General features: G+C 39.6%; 4 protein-coding genes across 4 annotated transcripts; 1 reads left to right on the forward strand and 3 right to left on the reverse strand.

Moving 5' to 3' along the window:
• Positions 1-8,427: 8,427 nt before the first annotated feature.
• On the forward strand, positions 8,428-12,699 carry LOC6639040. Its single transcript, XM_002062065.3, has one exon. It carries the CDS (start codon positions 8,443-8,445, stop codon positions 12,652-12,654), a length of 4,212 nt encoding a protein of 1,403 aa, XP_002062101.1. The 5' UTR covers positions 8,428-8,442; the 3' UTR covers positions 12,655-12,699.
• Positions 12,700-13,384: 685 nt separating this feature from the next.
• Positions 13,385-15,743, reverse strand: LOC6639039. Its single transcript, XM_023181555.2, has 2 exons — positions 15,537-15,743; positions 13,385-14,696 (listed from the first exon to the last, which is right to left on the reverse strand). Exons 1-2 carry the CDS (start codon positions 15,694-15,696, stop codon positions 13,450-13,452), a joined length of 1,407 nt encoding a protein of 468 aa, XP_023037323.1. The 5' UTR covers positions 15,697-15,743; the 3' UTR covers positions 13,385-13,449.
• Positions 15,744-16,235: 492 nt separating this feature from the next.
• LOC111519454 (acanthoscurrin-2) lies at positions 16,236-16,841 on the reverse strand. Its single transcript, XM_023180463.1, has one exon. It carries the CDS (start codon positions 16,839-16,841, stop codon positions 16,236-16,238), a length of 606 nt encoding a protein of 201 aa, XP_023036231.1.
• A 150-nt stretch (positions 16,842-16,991) lies between these two features.
• On the reverse strand, positions 16,992-18,772 carry LOC6639036. Its single transcript, XM_047012105.1, has 4 exons — positions 18,712-18,772; positions 18,499-18,639; positions 18,264-18,431; positions 16,992-17,569 (listed from the first exon to the last, which is right to left on the reverse strand). Exons 1-4 carry the CDS (start codon positions 18,770-18,772, stop codon positions 16,992-16,994), a joined length of 948 nt encoding a protein of 315 aa, XP_046868061.1.
• Positions 18,773-18,935: the final 163 nt, after the last annotated feature.

Consider the following 18,935-nt stretch of genomic DNA (forward strand, 5'->3'; position numbering starts at 1 on the left):
ATTGTAGTCCCCAAAGTTCAGGGGGTCTACAAAACCTGCATGGCATACCTAACATACATTGATGCCGCGATGACCCAACTCAAAATGTTTTAGTCTTAAATATTCGGTGCTTGGGCACCGTTTTTTTTTGTGTTTTTTCTATTTTAGTTAATAGCCCCATAGCAAATAGGTCATCTATTTTCTTTGCTTAGTTACATTTCTCATGCCTTGTCCCTAATATTTAACCAAACAAACTTTTTCCTACTATATACATATATTTTTTTCCTGTTCTTTTTTTTTTTGGTTGGGTTCTCTCTCATTCATTGGGTTGACCTTTCCCATTTTTAGTTGGCATAATTTATGGGCCCAGACTCTTATCGCATATGTGTTGTGTGTGTGTGTGTCTGCGTAACTAAAACGGAATGTCATAAATAATTAATGGCGGATGGAGGGGCTAAACTTGAAGAGTGAACCCCAAATACGATATCTATATACATATATATGTACATATGTGTATCATATATTTGTAAGAAGTTCAAGGTTATATAGATAAAATGAAACAAATGCGTTTTGGGGCTAATTTGTAGACAAAAAAGGTGAACAAAATTGACAATGTTGACAACTTGCAACTAAAGTGTGTGTAAATTGTTTTTGTAAGACCAAAAGGCAATGGCTGGCTGCTGCACATGTTTTACTTCTCCTAGTTCTCTTTTCTGTTGTACCAAGAAAGAATGAAGAGTACATACTTCTAGTGATGTGTGTGTGTGTTTTCTGCCTTTGTATATATGTGTTGGAAAATGCGTGTGTAATGAACGATATATTTCGTTCATTCTGGCTACAATTTGATTAAAATGAACTGAGTGGCATGTATGTATTCCCTCACACACACACACACAGACAGGCAGCATGCCTAAAAGGGTTTCATCTGAAATTCAATTACTATCAAACAATTTTTCATATAAGTGAAATACGAATCCAATTTTTGGGGCAAAAAATTTCTACTTTTAGTTTAATTAAATTATGAAGGCAAATAGTTTTGTTTCTCTATCATATATCAGTCATTGGGTCTATCTACGAAGGGCAACTAAAGTTATTTATATACTATAAATATTGTCTTTAAGTTGACAGAATTGTATTGATAGATGACAAAATTTGCCCATATATCAAAAGTGAGATCGACTTTAGCTCAGGTTTTTTGACATATCAAATGAATATTTTGAAATATTTTTATTTCGATTGTCATTGTGGTCATATCTAGGCTATTCATATACGTATATTTATTATTTTGCAATAAACTGAAATGGATAAATTGCATATAAAAAGGCAAAAGGCGTAAACGATGATGCCCTGATGCATGTGATGAGAGTAAATATCTGTATTTACTATAATGATATCGATGATTGACGAAGACGATGATGGTGATGATGATGATGATGATGATGATACGCTCACTGTCTCTGGGTAATAGTAAACTGTGTAAAGCACTATCAACGCTTATTTGTTGCAATTTACACCATACAAAACCGAAAAAAAAACAAAAAAATAAAAAGAAAAACACAAGTTCAGTTCAGTTTTTTCTCATTCATTTTCTTTTTGTTGGCAATGCGGGGCACGCTTTAACACGTTTACATTGAATTAAATGTTGCACACACATACACACACACAAACACACATATACACACTTGCGGAGAGATAGAGGGAAACAGAGACAAAGTCAGCGACAGAGACAGAGAGCAAGAGAGATAACAAGAACAGCGAAACGAACATTGCAAGTGCAGTGAAACATGGTCCAAAGTGAAAATCAGCAGACATTGTTGCACACACACTGACACACTGACACACACGCACACACAGAGAGAGAGAAGGTGGGTGAGTGCTTACGGGGAGTTAAGAGGGAGGAAAAAAGCCGGAAAGTGAAACAAGCTCAGCTGAAGTGAAAGGAAAACAGACAACAACAGAACGAATCCTGGGGAAAAAGGGAACAACAATGGCAACAATGCGCTTGAGAAAATTCTGATATTACTTTATATTGTCTACTCGAGTTGCCCGACAAATTATTATTATTTTCTTGTGCTGTTCTTCTTCGTCTTTTGCCATTTTTGTTTTTCGGGTTGCTGCAGATATGCTAATTGAAATGCAAAATGGTGAAACGTTGTTGAACAAAGAGTGAAAATTATATTGTTCACTACATTTACTGATAATCGAACCCCAAGCCCATTAAGAGGATACTTGCCCAGTATCAGGATTCTTGCACAAAAGGCAATTGCATAATTTTTTGAGTAAGTTTTCCAATTTTTGGGGCTGTTGAAAAATTGACCCTTGACTTTTTGGTCTTAGAATAATATTTTAATTTCAATTCAACTCAATTTATTTCTCTAAAATGAGTTTGTGAGATTAAACCTACTTATTTTAAGAGTAAAATATTTCAAGTCATGAAACATAAAGTACTAAAATTTAGATCGCTAAAGTAATTAAAGTTCCTTAAAATTAAAGGCCTAATTAGCTTAAATTTACAACTCAGTCGATTGTAAAGCGAATTTCCCAAGCCATTATTTAATTATCTGCTGGGAAAATAGATTTTTAATTAGTTAAACAAATTTTCAAAATTTCACTGTTTAAATTTTGCAATTCAGAAGAAATTAAATGGTTTCCATTTTAGGCGTATTTCATGGAAATAAATGAAATAGATTGTAATTGAAATCGTCTAGAAATTTAGTAATTTGGAGCTAAGGGAAGATGATTAAAATTGTATAAATTTCACAACTTACATCAAAGATAATTTAATTTGCCAAGGATATGCAGGCTTCAGCTGAGACCTTTAGTTCCGTTGTAGATTTTTCACTCATGTCCTTGTGGATATTAATGAATATATTTATGAATAATTGGAGCCTCTCTATAAGCTTTAATTGTGTGTGTGCTTCAGATTTTTAATATATTTTATGATTAATTATTTAAATATGTTTGTAACCGCAAAGTTCTTCTTCTATTTGGCGATGTGTTAAGCGTTGATTTTTTTATGGTGTTTACCTGTTTCTTAGCACTAGGAGGGAAAAGTGTGCGAGATTGAGACACTCCTTGCTCCTTCTATCGTAGATGTTTGGTGAAAACCATGTCACCAAGATGTAAAACCGGTGCTTATCCAGCCTAGGGTAGACAGTTAAGTACTTAACGCACAGCACCTTGGGTGTTGTGTGTGTGTATGCGCTTAAATGGAATCACGGAAAGTTTAAGAAAATTTGCATCAGTTGTCAAACGGCTTTAAGTTACATGGTAAGGCCATAAAAGAGCCTAAAGTGCAGAAGAAAGGCATCATAAATATTTTATGACAAAGCGTGTGGCCGCACATTATTCATTAAAATTTGCTTCATCAACAACAACAACCAAAACAACAATAAGGAGAAGAACCACAGGAATAACTACAAGAACAACAGCAACAACAGGGCGATTCAGTACGCGAAATTGGAACAAACGGGCCAGCAGTAAAAACTTCCAATTACTCAAGAGCCAGTACAACATTATATGGTAGGTATACATATATACAAGCATATGTATATACAAACATTCAAATGTATATATAAAAGTACAAGTATGCTGTGCAGTATAAAAAAAAGGGAAAAATTTATATATATATAATGTATGCTTGTGTGTATTTGCTTTTAATATCCTTTTCTTTGAATAATTCATGCATACACACAAGGCTGACCAGCTCAGACTCTTCAACAACAATCACATGATGAAGGGCCGCGCCCGGTTGGTTGCTGCTTCTGCTGCTGCTGTTGCTGCTACTTGCGGAAGGGTTCGATGTTCCCTGTTTCATTTTACATTTTGCTTTTTAAAAACGCATACGCAAAAGGCAGGAAACTTATTAATTGGCACTTGAGCTGTGGCAGCTACCAGACTCGACAGGCCCGACAGACCCAAACAGGCTGGACAGGCCCAACCCCCAAATCCTGCCCAGTTCTCAGTGCCAAGTCTCTGATGCTCGTTCAACGTTCGTTGGAACACCCAGCGTCATTCAACTCTTTTGAGCAGGCATAATTTAACAGGCTTTCTTTTTTGTCAACTCTGAGTGATGCTGAAGGGCAGTCGGATGTTTGGTCTGTCGGTCTGACCGTTGGTTGGCAGATTGCTCTCTCCCCCGTGTGGAGATTGGTGGTAATCCACTTGAGTAACAACAACAACAACAAAAGCAGCAGCAACATCAGGAAAGACTGACATGAATAACCACGAAGTTGATGTACAATAATGCATATGGAAATAAAAATACCCTACAATAGATAATTACAGACATATACTTGAATATTCCTCATTAAATGGAAGTTCGAACAGTTTCTAATATTTCTTCACTGCCTAGAGAGCCAAATAAAATGAACTTTGTATACACAAAGATTGACTTGAAACAATCTCTTAAAAAATTTTTATAAATTTATGCTGACAAAAGTTAGTTAACTCCATCAAAAGACAGTTAGTACAATTACTAACTAGACTTGATGTACTCCTTCCCTAAAGGGTATTAAAGTGGTCATGAGAACACAATTATTTGATTATAATTGTGGCTTTGAACTTTACAATTATAATAAAACAAAATTGAGTCTAATTAAATGTTAAAGTGCAAAAACATTAAGCACCCAAATTTGTAGTCACACTCACATATTTCACCTGGAAATATGGAACTATAATAAAGTTGTTTGTACATAGTTTGCTTCAAAAAATGGTAGAGGGGAATCCTTTTAGGTGCTTTTTTTTTTCTTTTTTTTTTTACAGAGTATATGAAACGCATGTCCTCGACATGATTGTCACGTTTTAACATTTAAATTAAAATGTTTCGGTTAAATGAAAGAGACCAGGAAAATCTCAGGCATATCCATTTTAATACAAGGAAAAAAGATTGCATAGCTCTTGCCTCTGTGTTGGTTCTGCTTTTTTGTTTATTTTTTTGCCATACCCTGTAATATGGTTTTAATAAGAAGAGTACATTCAACCAATGGACATTTCAATTAATCTATTAAATTCTTAAATATATAAATTTTATAAATGGACGTCTTAAGTAGCACCCGAGAAAAGAGCTTGGAAGGAAAAGCAAGGCAGAGTAGTTGATGTTCAAAGTAGGGTAAACTGGAATCGGTGCCCTCAAATTAATGTAGAGAATTACGTTTTTTGTGTTGTTTTTATTTTTATTTTGTACGTTTTTCGCTGTCTTTTCCAGTTGGCGTTGCTTGTTTGGCTGTTGCACTTGAGAGCCGCCTTGTTGACGATGTTGTTGCGATTGTGTTTTTGTTGTTGTGTTTGTTTTTTGTTTTTTTTTTTTGCTTTTCCTGTGTGAAGCCGTCAGAGCCAGTAGCAGGACGAAGCCCAGATCCAGGACCAGTGCCAGTGCCAGTTGCCTGTATCGCTTCGACCAAAGCTGAGCCTGCCAGTTGCCTGCACTTCTGTTCATTTATTCAATGCCGCGTCACAATAGCCGGCCACACGGCGTATGCGTATTATGCGAAAAGAAACAGGGGAAATGGAAAGCAAAATAAAGGTGTAAAAATACGAAACGTGCTTTCCTATAGATAGCTTAATATTTCCTTAAATCAGTTCAATATTTTTCCTTGTTTAACTTTAGTTTTGATTTTAACTAAAAATTCACTTCAATTATACTCATGCACAATTTTTAGATTTCCTTATTTATTGTTGTCCCTTACGTTCTTCCAATTACCTGAACAGCTTTCAATTTTGCCCTGAACCAGCATGTCCTTGTTCGAATTATGCACTTTTTCATTAAGTAACTGCAATCAGGCGAATAAAAATTTCTCCAAGCGAACCAGCAACAGCAGCAACAGCAACAGCAGATTGAGATTGTGCCTTAACCTTGCTATCCTTGCCATCGATTCGATATCTTAATGCACTTTTAATTGAGCTGAGTGAAGGACGGATGAAAATTGAAAAGAAAAGTGTAAATCGAAGAGGTACAGTACACGTTGCACCAGAGGTGGCAGGTGGCAAGGTGGCAAGGTGGCAATGAGAAGGAGGCAAGTAAGAATTATAATTAACATTTGCCAGATGGCTGACTATTTGCAATTTTTCAACCATATGCCATGTGTTTCCATTAGTTTGCCTGTTGTTATTGAACATAAATTATGGAAAATCTGAATTTATGTACCACAAATTGTCACGTTCAAGCGGTGGTAAACAAAACACCTAAAACCGAAATCAATTGATTAATGCGAGTCTGTTATAGTTGTTGCCACACTTAAACACACACTCACGCACACAAAACACAATCAAAACAACAAAAGTGAACAAAAAAAGAAAATACGCTAACCAAATTGTTGAAATCAACACGAAATCTAATTTACATATTTGAATATTACAACATGAATTTGGCGTTACTCATATGGCTATTGAAATATGTAGAACTACAATAATATTCCACCAAAACTAATTCATTATATTAGTTTGTAAAACTCATTTGTTATTGCTAAAAAAAAAATGAAGAGAAAAATGTTTGAAGGAATCTACATATATATATCGAAATTTAAAACTAAACACATGTAATTTATATTTCATTCGAGGGTTTTGCTTTACAATTTGTTCTGGCAATGCAGAAGCAAAAGTTTTATTCCCTCAACACAATTCGAATGTCTCTTGACTCTCAGCTAATATTGTTATATAGTAAATCCATTTGATTAAATCTAGATTGTTCGGGCAAATTAATTTGCAAAAATAAAAAAAAAGCATAATTATACATGTCATTGATTGAAATGAACGCAAACACAAACACACACACATACACACGCGCGGAATAATAGGAGAATGTGTCAAGTGCCAGAAGAACAACCGACTATGATGATGACGATGATGATGATTATTTATATTTTTTTGGTTTGTTCGTTTTGTGTTGTTTTCTTTTTTTTGTTTTCGGGCTGCTGTTTTTGTTTGTCCTTCCTTAATTTCATTTCAACACACAAAAACATTTCCATTCAAATCGAGTGACATGCATAGAAAATGTCTACATATTTATTGCATTTCATTGACAGGCAGTGGCAATGGCAGAGACTAGAGTCAGAAGGAGCCAGCAGCCAGCAGAGGCTGGGGTAAAAGGAGAAGCTGTTGCCTCCTGTGAGTAGCAGCTGTCAGCAATTCGAATGCGAATAAATTGTATTTTTCCAAATTCAATTACCTAATGATTTGTTTTACATGAACATATTTTTTTGTTTGTTTATTTTGTGTGTTGATTTTATTCTCAATACATGGATTGGAAATCTGAAGAGAGAGAGAGAGAATATAGGAGAGAGTGAGAGATAGAAGGGGGAGTAAAGAACATTGGATTACCGAAAATTCACACGCACGAACAGTGCTGCAAATTAGTCAGTGTCCGTATTTTTTCCTCCCTCTCTCTCTCTCTCTCTCTATCGCAACGGGTGTTTGGTCTGCCAGTTGGACGAGTTTTCTGGGCTGTTCTTTTAACCACTCTCCAGTGGTCATCACTTGATATGCCCTACTCTCTGACCAACTCAACTCAACATTCATTCAATTTGATTCGACCAAAATTATTCGCATGAATGTACCAAACAGTCATACAACAACCAACAACAAGCAGACTGTCGTTGATTTTGATGGAGTGCATTTAATTTGTTTTCGAAATATTTGTTGATAAATATTTGATTTCAATAATAAGCATTCTGTGCTCTCTTTTTTGGACACAATTAGTTAATTAATTTCAAAATCTAAAATATATAGAGACATCTGTCAAAGGTTTACAATAAAACTAAGGAAAAATTGACTGGGATTTGATTTGAAATCGAATGGAAAAACACATATAATGAAAACTGGGAATTAATACTGCAATAATAATGCAATGAAATAACATTTTTTTTTTGTTATAGTTATTGTAGATTAGGTAATCAGCTAGTTGTTGAAATACTTTCACGTATCAGTTCATACTTAATTTTTAATTAAAATTTTTATGACGAATCCATCCAAAGTTTTTGTTTAATTGTAGTGGTTTATGGCACTAATTCGGCATATGAAATTTATGATAGCCATGATAAGGGCCTTAGTGCGTAATGACTGGCCAGTTGATGAGAATCATATAGATAGAATGATAACCGCTATATATACATATAATATGTATATATATATATATATATATATATTTTATACTATTTTGTATAGTTCAACTAATTTACATGAATAATTGCATGTTCGTTTAATCGAGATAGTGATAAGATGCCAACTTTCAAGTGCCTGTCACTTGAGTGGTTAAAAAGTTATCATTAAAAATAAATCAAAACAACCTTCAGCAGAGCTTCATGGGCCTCACAGCTGGGACAAACTTCTACTCTACGGTATACGCATGTAATCTCCAATCGACAACCATATAAATGTCGAGTTATACGGTTGATAGCGACTTGCTGGAGCAGCAGCTAAATAAGAATATAAGTAGCTATGATATTAGCTAACAGTTTGCCATTCGCTATGAAGAAACGTACAGTGTATGCGATTACGGTCCTGACATTGGCCGTGCTAAGTGTCAGTGACAGTGCCAGCAGTGCTCGGTCCCGTTTACCACGTGTGTTGCCGCTGGCAGACGAAGATGACGGTGGTGTTGCAGTTTACGGCGATTGTGAGTTCAAAGTGAATGGGGACCTCAGTGATCCAGCTCCGCTATTCTCTAGACATGGATCCTATGAGATAATCGTGCCGGATCCCACGGATACGGTTCAGCTAATCAATGGAGAGCAATTGGATATGTTTTGTCCTGGAACAGGATTTGCGGCCCCATTTGAAAATCGCACTCAAGTGACGGCTCAATGCTTGCAGCAGAAATATTTTCTTGTCGATGGTTTGATCTATCCGTTTGGAAATTTTAGCTGTGTCAATTGGCCCACTTATACGGCTCTGCGTACGGGTCGACAATGTAACGGGGGAACGGATCTGATCAAGGCAGGTTTTGAACTGGAAGATGGTGGTTTCTTGCAAGCCTACGATGTCTGCCACGACGAGGAGGCTGAGGCCACACGCTATGTCCATCATGTTTTATACCCCTCGAGCTATGATTATCAGCATGGTGTGGCACGTCCGAGTTTTATTGAATTGGACTTTTATGGCGGACGAGATGTGAATACCAAATACACGCAGGTGCAGCAGAATATCACCATTAGTGAAATTCTAGGCCTTGACGCATCGCCATATTTCAACTATACTGATGATCGGATTTTGGCTCGTGGTCACATGATTGCAAAAACAGATCAGATCTTTGGAGCTGCTCAGATGGCAACGTTTTTGTTTATTAATGTGGCACCGCAGTGGCAGACTTTCAATGGCGGCAACTGGGAGAAGGTCGAGACAAGTGTTAGGAAATATGTGGCGGATAGAAATCTGACAACCGATTGCTATACAGGCACGTGGGGTGTCTCCACTCTGCCCGATGTCGATGGCGTTGAGAGAGAGCTATACTTGGACTTTGATGAGAATCATAATGGCTTGATTCCTGTTCCCAAGTTATATTTCCGTGTTGTTATCGATCGCGAGACCCGAGAGGGCATTGTTTTGATTGGTGTGAACAATCCCTATGCCAGTCTGGAGCAAATCCAAAGCGATTACATATTATGTGAGGATATTGGTCATAGATTAAGCTGGTTAACCTGGTACAAGGAGGATTTGCATGAGGGTTATTCGTATGCCTGTACTGTAGAAGATTTTACGGCTGTTGTAAAGGATTTGCCGCTTGAAGATTTGTATACGAATGGTGTGTTGGGTCTGGATGATGAGCCAACCACCACCAATGCACCCACTAGCACTACTGATGAACCTGCTATTACTACGAATATTCCGACCTCTACTCTCCCTGCTTCTACTACAGCATCTTCAACTACTACAACGGTGGAATCTTCTACAACAAGTGTTCCTGCATCTAGCACTGCGGAGCCTTCTTCTACTACAGTGGAACCTTCTACAACAAGTGCCCCTGCATCTAGCACTGCGGAGCCTTCTTCTACTACAGTGGAACCTTCTACAACAAGTGCTCCTGCATCTAGCACTGCGGAGCCTTCTTCTACTACAGTGGAACCTTCTACAACAAGTGCTCCTGCATCTTCGACTACAGGGGAACCTTCTACAACTAGCAGTATTCCCCCATCTACTACAGGATCTCCTCCTACTTCTACTACTACCTCAGAACCTTCGACAACAGGCTCCACAACAGTGGAATCATCTAGTACGGCTCAAAGTTCAACAACGACCAGTATTCCAGCTTCTACAAGCGAAGGACCTTCATCAACAACCAGTATTCCTGCGTCGACGACAGCGTCACCTGCTACAACTACAAATAATCCTACCTCAACAAGTGTAGCACCACCCACCACTTCAGAGCCCATTGCCAATCAGTGTCGTTTCAGCATTAATGGTGATCTTAAAAATCCTATACCACTTATCACACCTGAGGGAGCGCTCAGTTGGTTGGAGCCTGCTCAAAGCGGCATTTACACCTTGGACGAAGGCTCGGCCATTGATCTACATTGCACTGGAGCTTTACTTGCCCCCTACAATCGCTATACAGCTCTGACAGCCCGCTGTTTGGGCAGTCAAACATTCAATGCTGAGGGCAGTGTGGTCAACATTGGACAATTTATTTGTCAGAGTTGGCCCACCTATGAAGCGGAACGTTCTGGGACGGCTTGTGAAGGCGGCACTGAACTCCTACATATTGGCTTCAATGTGGCTGCTGGATTCCTTAGCCATCTGGAGATCTGTTACGATGAGGAGAAGCAAATTTCACGCTATGTCCGCTATGAATTGACACCCGCCAATGTGGGCTATCAGCGTGGAGTGGCCGAACCAGGTTATTTACGTGGCGACTTCTATTCCGGTGAAGACGTGAATATACTCTACGGTCAAACACATCAACTGGAGGTTTTAACGGAAACATTGGGCGCCAGTGCTAACCAATACATTGATACTAGTAAAGATATGTATTTGACTCGCGGTCAGTTAGCCGCACGCCAGGACTTTGTTCATGGATCACAACAGCGTGCCACTCACTTCTATGTGAATGCAGTTCCCCAGTGGCGAAGTATTACCATAGGCAATTGGCTGGCCGTAGAGAGGAGTCTCCGTCAATTTGTTGCCGATAAAGCACTGAATGTAAGTGTCTATGCAGGAGCTTGGGGTGTTTCCACCCTACCGAATGCAGCTGGTGAACAAGTGGAACTATATTTAAATCATAATACTGATCAATTACCAGTGCCACGTTTAACTTATCGCCTGGTCATCGATCAGGTGAGCCGTCAGGGTGTTGTTTTGGTTGTGGCAAATAATCCACATGTCACGCTATCCGAAACCTTGGAGAACTATGTTATCTGCGAAGATATAGGTGCCCAGTTGGACTGGTTGGACTGGGATAAAACAAATCTTAATGAAGGCTATGGCTATGCTTGCAGCGTGGAAGATTTTACCGCTGTGGTGAAGGACTTACCCCTTAGCGAATTGACAACATCTGGTATTTTGGGTCTAAGCGATCAATCATTGGATAATGAAGTCTGCGGTTTTCTTGTGAATGGCGACCTCATCGATCCAGCTCCACTCTTTGTGGTGCGTAATGAAACTGGAATTGCCAAGTACCTGGAGCCTAATGCAAATGGTTTAGTGGAATTGAAACATGGTGAGGCCATGGAATTACATTGTCTTGGTGCGTTCATTCAGCCATTTGCCACATATCGACAAGTGACTGTCAGCTGCTGGCAGAAACAGATCTTCCTCGCCTTCGGTAGTCTTTATAATTTCCAGAAGTTTGTGTGCTCATCATGGCCCAGTTATTCTGCTCGCCGCACAGGTCGCCAATGCAACGGAGGCACAGACTTGCTCGAAGTTGGTTTTGAGCTTGCGACTAATGATTTCCTGCAGACCTTTGATGCATGCCATGATGAGATAGCCGAAGCGACACGTTATGTTCATCATGTGCTCTATCCCGGAAGCTCACAATATCAACGTTCGGTGACCAGGCCGACATTCATTACTGGCGATTTCTATGGTGGCAAAGATGTCAATACCATGTACACTCAGGTCCAACAGAATATTACAATCAGTGCGATATTGGGCATGGATGCTTCACCCTATTTCAATATCAGCAGCAATGTCTATTTGGCACGTGGTCATCTATCGGCCAAAACAGACTTTGTTTTCGGAGCACCGCAAAAGGCCACCTTCTATTTTGTGAATGCGGCCCCGCAATGGCAGACGTTCAACGGTGGCAACTGGGAGCGGGTTGAGGATAGTGTTCGGAATTTTGTTTCCGATCAAAATATTATCGTTGATTGCTATACAGGCACTTGGGGTGTGACCACTCTGCCCGATTCGGAGGGTATTCAGCGTGAGCTTTACTTGAATTTCGATGAAAATAATAATGGTCTAATACCAGTGCCAATGCTTTATTTCCGTGTCATCATCGATCGTGAAAGTCGCAATGGTATTGTCCTGATTGGTGTTAATAATCCACATAAGACTTTAGAGGAAATACAAAAGGATTACATTATCTGTAACGATATTGGGGAACAGCTAACTTGGGTTAGTTGGACCAAAGAGGATTTGGTCAAGGGCTATTCATATGCCTGTACGGTGGATGATTTTGTCGCAGTGGTCAAGGATTTGCCACTTGAAGATTTAACAGTTAATGGCGTGCTAGGCATTTAGGGCTTTTAGTTATTTAAGTAACCAAAAAAAAAAAAAAAACAAACGAAAATATAAATCAAATTTGTTTTCCAAGAACAAGTGACCTGGAAAAAATGTATTTTTATTTCTCTTACTCGATTGTCATAAAGATTTCGAAATAATTTGCGGCTATCGCTCACGTTTGCACTTCAGTTTGCTGAGTTTCTGGTTTTCTTGCTCTTTAGTGATAAGAGAAAGGCCCGGCTTATCGAAGAAAAAAAAAAGCTGAGGCCATTATCGTTTATGGCCAGCACAAAGCAATTTATAACCCAAGGCGTATTCGAAAGTTGATATATATTTACTCACGTGCCACACGTGTCCCCGCCAATGGGTTTGCCGTTTGCCTTTTGCTTTTGCCCTTTTTCCCCAATGACCGAAAAGTGTTTACCCACTTTAACATAACTTGAAATTGTTTGTGCGTTTTATTTATTTTTGGTTTTTGTTTTTGTTTTTTTTTTTTTGTGTTGCTTGTTTAATCTTATCGTTGAACAACATGACATAAGTCTGAAGTGTTTTAGTATTGGGGTTTTGACCAGGTTAACACGAGCATAATGGACATGTAAGTTTTTAGTCTGCTTAAAACTTTATTATATATTATAAATAGTTGCAACATATACATGGATGAGTGTGTGTGTGGGTGGGTGTGTGTGTGTGGGTAGGTGTGTGTGTGTGTGTATATGGATGTGTGGCATGTGGCATGCGGCATGTGCAATCAATTTCACTTCTGCCAATTTGATGCAGTCTTTTATTACACTCAATTAAAAGGTAAACTTTAGACTACAACTTTTGCTCTTGCGGTCTAGTATCTGTGAGCAAGTCATGCACCTGAAGTAGATGGCGTGGCAGGTGTTTGACAGCACGAGCCAAATCTGCCACGGTGCAGGCATACAGATAACCTTTTCTCAAATTGCTATTCTGTAGAGAGCGTAACCAGGCAACGAGCTCCGCGTCGATGGGCTCACAAATCACATACGATGGCGACGTATTCTCGTCGTGAATCTGGTTAACGGTGACATAGGGATTGTTAACGCCCACAATGGCAATACCACGTTTTTGCCCATTTGAAGCATTATCGATGAGTAAACGATAGTAGAGAAGCGGCACTACCAGAACCGGGTTATTGTTAGCATCATGGGCCAAATGTAGGCTACTGTGGTTATGGCCCACTCCCGGCCATGGTAGCTCACCAAAGGTGCCCGTATAAACGCTAACAGGGATGCCCAAACGAGCGACAAAGCGTCGTGTTTCATCCTCAACGTTTGCCCAGTGGCCGCCGTTGAAGCTCTGCCATTGGGGCGCAGCATTCACATAGTTGAAACTGCTTCGCTGTTGACTGGCATATATGAGGTCCGCCTTGGCGGCGAGATGTCCGCGTGCCAGAAACAAACCAGCCCTTCCATCCAACATGTCGGGGCCCATCAAACTCTCTTGATGGGACTGTGAGTATAGCTTGCCCATGTCATAGCCAGCAAAGTGGCCAGCCGGGCTGAATTTCAAACGATTCACCTGTTTCTGAAAATGCCAATTGGCTGGCTCCATCTCATACCGGGCATAGTGTGTCCGCAGTAGTTGGGCATTATGGCACAGCTCGATGGTGCGTATAAATCTGTCATCGCTTATTTTATAGCCTACACGATACATATGGCCAGTTTCATTGTCACCATTGGCAGCTTCAGTGTCACCGCAGCGCTGATGCTCCAATCTCTCCACCCGATACTCCAGTGCTTGCTTACAGACAAAGTTATGGAATGCTGCTCGGCCACCTGACCACTCGAAGATATTCCCATGATGGCATCGCACATGCATCGAAAGCCGTTTGCCCGGTATGTAGCCAACATTGTTTGCCGTATCGATTTTGGCAAAGGATTTGCTGCAATACAATTCAATGCTGGCTCCATGGTCCACAACTAGTTGACCATCCGCATTGGGCAACCAATATCTGTCGGTATTACTGTGAAGATAAAGTGGTTGCAGATGATCGGCAGCTGGAAGATCTTTCTGTATATCCAATTTGCAAGGCCCACCTAATGATGATTAGAATTAGAAATAATCTTGGCTTCAAAGACTTTAAATATTCATAAACATTTTGAGCCGGCTTAAATGCAAGGTTTAACATTTTGTATATCCTTACAAAGTAAAGAAAATATAATTTCTTGTGATCCTAAGAAGTTTTCTTTTAGAGGTTTCGAATTAGAGAGAGAAAGTTCCTAATTAGTATATATCAAGGGAGATCTGGGCTATTCGGCTCACTCTGTGGACTTTAGGATATGAATCGTACTTTACTTAAATAACTTTACCTCAAAAATTTGCCATGAAAAAGTTCTACAAGATTTATTAAGTCCATCCGAAAGATCTTTTTTAAAATATTTTGTATAAATATTTATATATGGTTGAACTTTTTATATTCTAAATAAATGAAAACAAAGCCAAATAAAATCTGTGTGGGCACGAAATAAATATATTATTTTCCAAACATTATGTTTTGTTTCGTAAAATTAATAAACACAACTTTCAAAGTTATCTATCTCGGTCAGTAGTTTTCTATGCTTCTAGCGTTTTAATAAAATTTGAAAAACATTTATTTTTTATATATTTACGCTCACTTAAATAATGACAACAAAAACAGCTGAAAACATACATTTTTTGTTGCTGATAAAAACTAAAATCTGCTGTGACAAATTACTTCCACATTTTCAGCAAATGTTATCACAAATTAGAAAACTGTATGAATCATTGCAAGTAAACGGAGCTAAAATAGTTTTTGTATTAGCTAATATTATTTAAAAGTGAAAATAACAACAATACAAGCTAAGCTTTCCCTTCTAAATAAATTTGTAAAGATATAATACTTTTCGCTCACTTACCTCTAACAAATGGTGTTTGGCTATCGTTTAATTGCAGCCCATGCAGTTCATCGATTATCTGACCCACATCGGGACTTGGCCTGATTGCCTCACGTGCCCAGTTTTCTGATACGCACAAGATCAGGCAAATGAGTGAGAACAGTTGCGAGAGCTTTATCATGTTGGCCTTTACGACGTGGCTTGATGTTCGTCTAACCGCTGACTGAAATATATACGATGTCTGCATATGTTTTTTCTCTTTACACTTTACACCTGCTCTCCCTCTCTCTCTCTGTCTCTTGCACAGTTGCTTGCTACAGCTCTCTTTCTCTCTGTTCTTCTCTGATTGACGTTGATTCTCCCACCAGCCGGTTTTGTTGACTTTCTGAGACGTTGATAAATAAATACTTAAGACGTTTTGCAAAAATGCTTCCGAATTCTTTGTGAATTGGGTGTAGGTCGATGGGGTTTAGTAAATAAATATTAACGTGCTCTGCCCTTTTCTTTTTAATCATGTTAAACAATGGATAACGGAATTGCTAAATGGCAAAATAAAAGTCAAGGTTCTTGTGTAATCGCAAATTTATTTAACAAAAAAAAACAAAAAATCACAAAACTCATTAAATTGTTTATGTATGTAAAGGGGTTAATCCCTCGAATTGAATTGCTTTATATAACATTCGTTGATCCGTTCATCGTCGTTGGAGTTGATATTATTCATCAATTGTTTTGATTCCGAGTATAGTTTTGTCCGTTTCCATTTCCACCATTATTGCCGTTTCCATTTCCACCATTCATACCGTTTCCATTGCCGTTTCTATTGCCACCTTGACCCATACCATTTCCACCGTTCATTCCATTTCCTCCCATGCCATTACCACCTGGACCCATTCCGTTCATTCCATTGCCGCCCATTCCACCCGGTCCCATGCCGTTTCCACCTCCATATCCACCTTGTCCCATTCCATTTCCTCCGGGTCCCATACCTCCAGGTCCCATACCTCCTCCTCGGCCACCGTTTGGGCCCATTCCATTTCCACCATTTGGACCCATACCGTTTCCACCATTTGGTCCCATTCCATTGTAACCGCCACCCATACCTCCTTGTCCCATACCACCTCCTCGGCCACCGTTTGGACCCATTCCATTTCCACCATTGGGCCCCATTCCGTATCCACCTTGTCCCATGCCGTTTCCACCTTGTCCCATTCCATTGTAACCACCGCCCATACCTCCAGGTCCGCCACCCATTCTATTACCACCTGGGCCCATTCCATTCATACCATTACCCTGACCCATTCCGTTTCCATTTCCACCAGGACCCATGCCATTTCCGCCACCATTTCCGTTCCATTGCTGTTGTCCCGCCTGGCGTTTCTGACGTTCATGTCTTAGGCCTGAAAAGATTTTCAAATATAGAAAATTGGTGTCTAATTGAGGTGCATTTTTGTTTTCCGAATTTATTTTATGTAGTTTTTAGCCATATGAATTGTAATCATTCGAGTTGGTTGTGTTTCTATAGTTATTGTTGTTGTAATTATTGGTATTGTAGTTGCTGTAGTCGTAATAGGGTCTTGAGGTAGTAGTGTATGTTGTGCTGGCATAGGGATAGTAAGCATTATTATTGTTATTAGCGTATTGGGGATAAACGCCGCTTGGACCATAATATTGATTTGCATTAACACCCATACCCGAAGCCGTGCCCATGCCCACAGGTAATATAACTAAAGGCTCAACAATTACACTTGCACCGCCTCCTCCATTTTGTGGCATCATTTGAGGCATCATTGGGGGCATATACGAGTATTGCGGTGTAGACATTGCCGGAGGGTAATAGGAACGACCTGCTGGAGCAGCTGCCATTGGCATTGGCATAGGTGCAGGCATAGGTGCTGCCATGGGCATTGGCATTGGCATGGGCATGGGCATGGGTGCACCACCAATTGGCATTTGTCCTGGCCCTGGCATTGGCATTGATCCGGGCATGATAACTTGCCGCTTGGAAAGTTTGTGAAATGGAGAATCGGATTCGGAATCGGAAACGGAAGTGGAAGCTGGCAAAAAGTAGGAAGGGAAAACTTTGTTTAAGAAGAACTGCCCGAAAACGGAAGATTTACATTAATGTAGTACGAATTGTAGTAAGGCGAGGAAGGACTATATAAATTTGAATTGGGATATGATTGAAGACTTCTGCCATAAGACATATAGATTGGATTCCTCAGTCCAAAGGATATATACGAGAAGGGATATGCCTCAGGTTGGAGGACTTGTTGCATAGGTTGAGGTTGAAGTTGAGGTTGAGGTAGAGGCTGTTGTGGTGGTGGCAGATATGGAGCTTGTCTCGGCTGGATTGGTGCTGGTGGCGGTACAACTACTGGCGGATACGGATATAAAAACTGAGGCGTACGCCGTACACGTTGCAGAGCTGATGAGTAAAAAAAGAAGAGCGAACCCAATGTTAGCCACTATAAAGGGTAAGATAAACTAAATAATTGTTGGTCGATGATGGAATCTGATTTGGGCCTTGGGCCGATCTGGCAAGTGGATAGGGATAGCAATTATAATAGCATGGTGGTGTCGGTGGCACCAATTGGGGGGCTCTAGCTCTAGCTGTCTGTTGTGGATACAATTGGGGTGTATTATAACTGCAGGGATATGGATAATATGGCCTGACTGTGCAGGGAACCGGATTATTGTTCGTTGTTGGCCAATTGGATGGAAATTGTGATGCCTGCGGTTGGACTGTACCCATATCCTGGACTACAACATAAACATTTGACTGACGCTGTTGCCCCATATGCTCTAAGTCCCCCCGATCGGTCAGCAGCTCATAGTTGTAGTTGCTTGTATTCGTGCTGGTGGGTGCATTGGCAATGGTTGATGTGGTGTCAATGGTAAAATCGTTTGAATGCTGATCTAAAAACAGGGGACCAGTTGGTAGGCTAGTGTGTGAGCGACTAAGAAAAATAAACCATATGCTTACCCCTTTCTCTAGTCTCCCTCACACACATGGGAAATTTTCCGCAATGTTCGCCAGCTCGCTGGTCACTTTCACATGTCTTATGCGAGATGAGGCAAGTTTCACCTGCACTACAGGCAATATCCCGGCAATCACGTCCAAATTCTATTTAAATAAACCAATTTGATATCTGTTTATTCTCCATAAAAGTATCCTTTTCATCCTATTTATACATACTGGTGTAGGCTTCTGTTCCGATGATTGCCACAATTAGGCACAGGCTTAGAATTTTCCACATTTTTTGTTTGCTAATGACTTGTACTTTCAATCACAACTGAAGTATCTATTGAATGTGGCCTACATTTTATATGTTTCAGACTGGCCCATTATATGCTCGAAAATATGTTTTAATTGTCGAAATAAAAGTAATTGAATTAACGACAGATTAATTACAACAGTTT

Source organism: Drosophila willistoni (genome assembly GCF_018902025.1).
Source record: "Drosophila willistoni isolate 14030-0811.24 chromosome XR unlocalized genomic scaffold, UCI_dwil_1.1 Seg144, whole genome shotgun sequence".
Lineage (NCBI taxonomy): Eukaryota > Metazoa > Arthropoda > Insecta > Diptera > Drosophilidae > Drosophila > Drosophila willistoni.

What these genes read in the sequence shown, in the direction of transcription:
- LOC6639040 (XM_002062065.3), top strand. Translation starts at nt 8,443, where the DNA reads ATGAAGAAACGTACAGTGTATGCGATTACGGTCCTGACATTGGCCGTG.
- LOC6639039 (XM_023181555.2), bottom strand. Translation starts at nt 15,696, where the DNA reads ATGATAAAGCTCTCGCAACTGTTCTCACTCATTTGCCTGATCTTGTGC. An exon ending in CCAAACACCATTTGTTAGAG is followed by an intron (nt 14,697 to 15,536) that starts GTAAGTGAGCGA and finishes AATCATCATTAG; the next exon opens with GTGGGCCTTGCAAATTGGAT.
- LOC111519454 (XM_023180463.1), bottom strand. Translation starts at nt 16,841, where the DNA reads ATGGGTCCTGGTGGAAATGGAAACGGAATGGGTCAGGGTAATGGTATG.
- LOC6639036 (XM_047012105.1), bottom strand. Translation starts at nt 18,772, where the DNA reads ATGTGGAAAATTCTAAGCCTGTGCCTAATTGTGGCAATCATCGGAACA. An exon ending in CGGAACAGAAGCCTACACCA is followed by an intron (nt 18,640 to 18,711) that starts GTATGTATAAAT and finishes TTATTTAAATAG; the next exon opens with AATTTGGACGTGATTGCCGG. An exon ending in GAGGGAGACTAGAGAAAGGG is followed by an intron (nt 18,432 to 18,498) that starts GTAAGCATATGG and finishes CCCTGTTTTTAG; the next exon opens with ATCAGCATTCAAACGATTTT.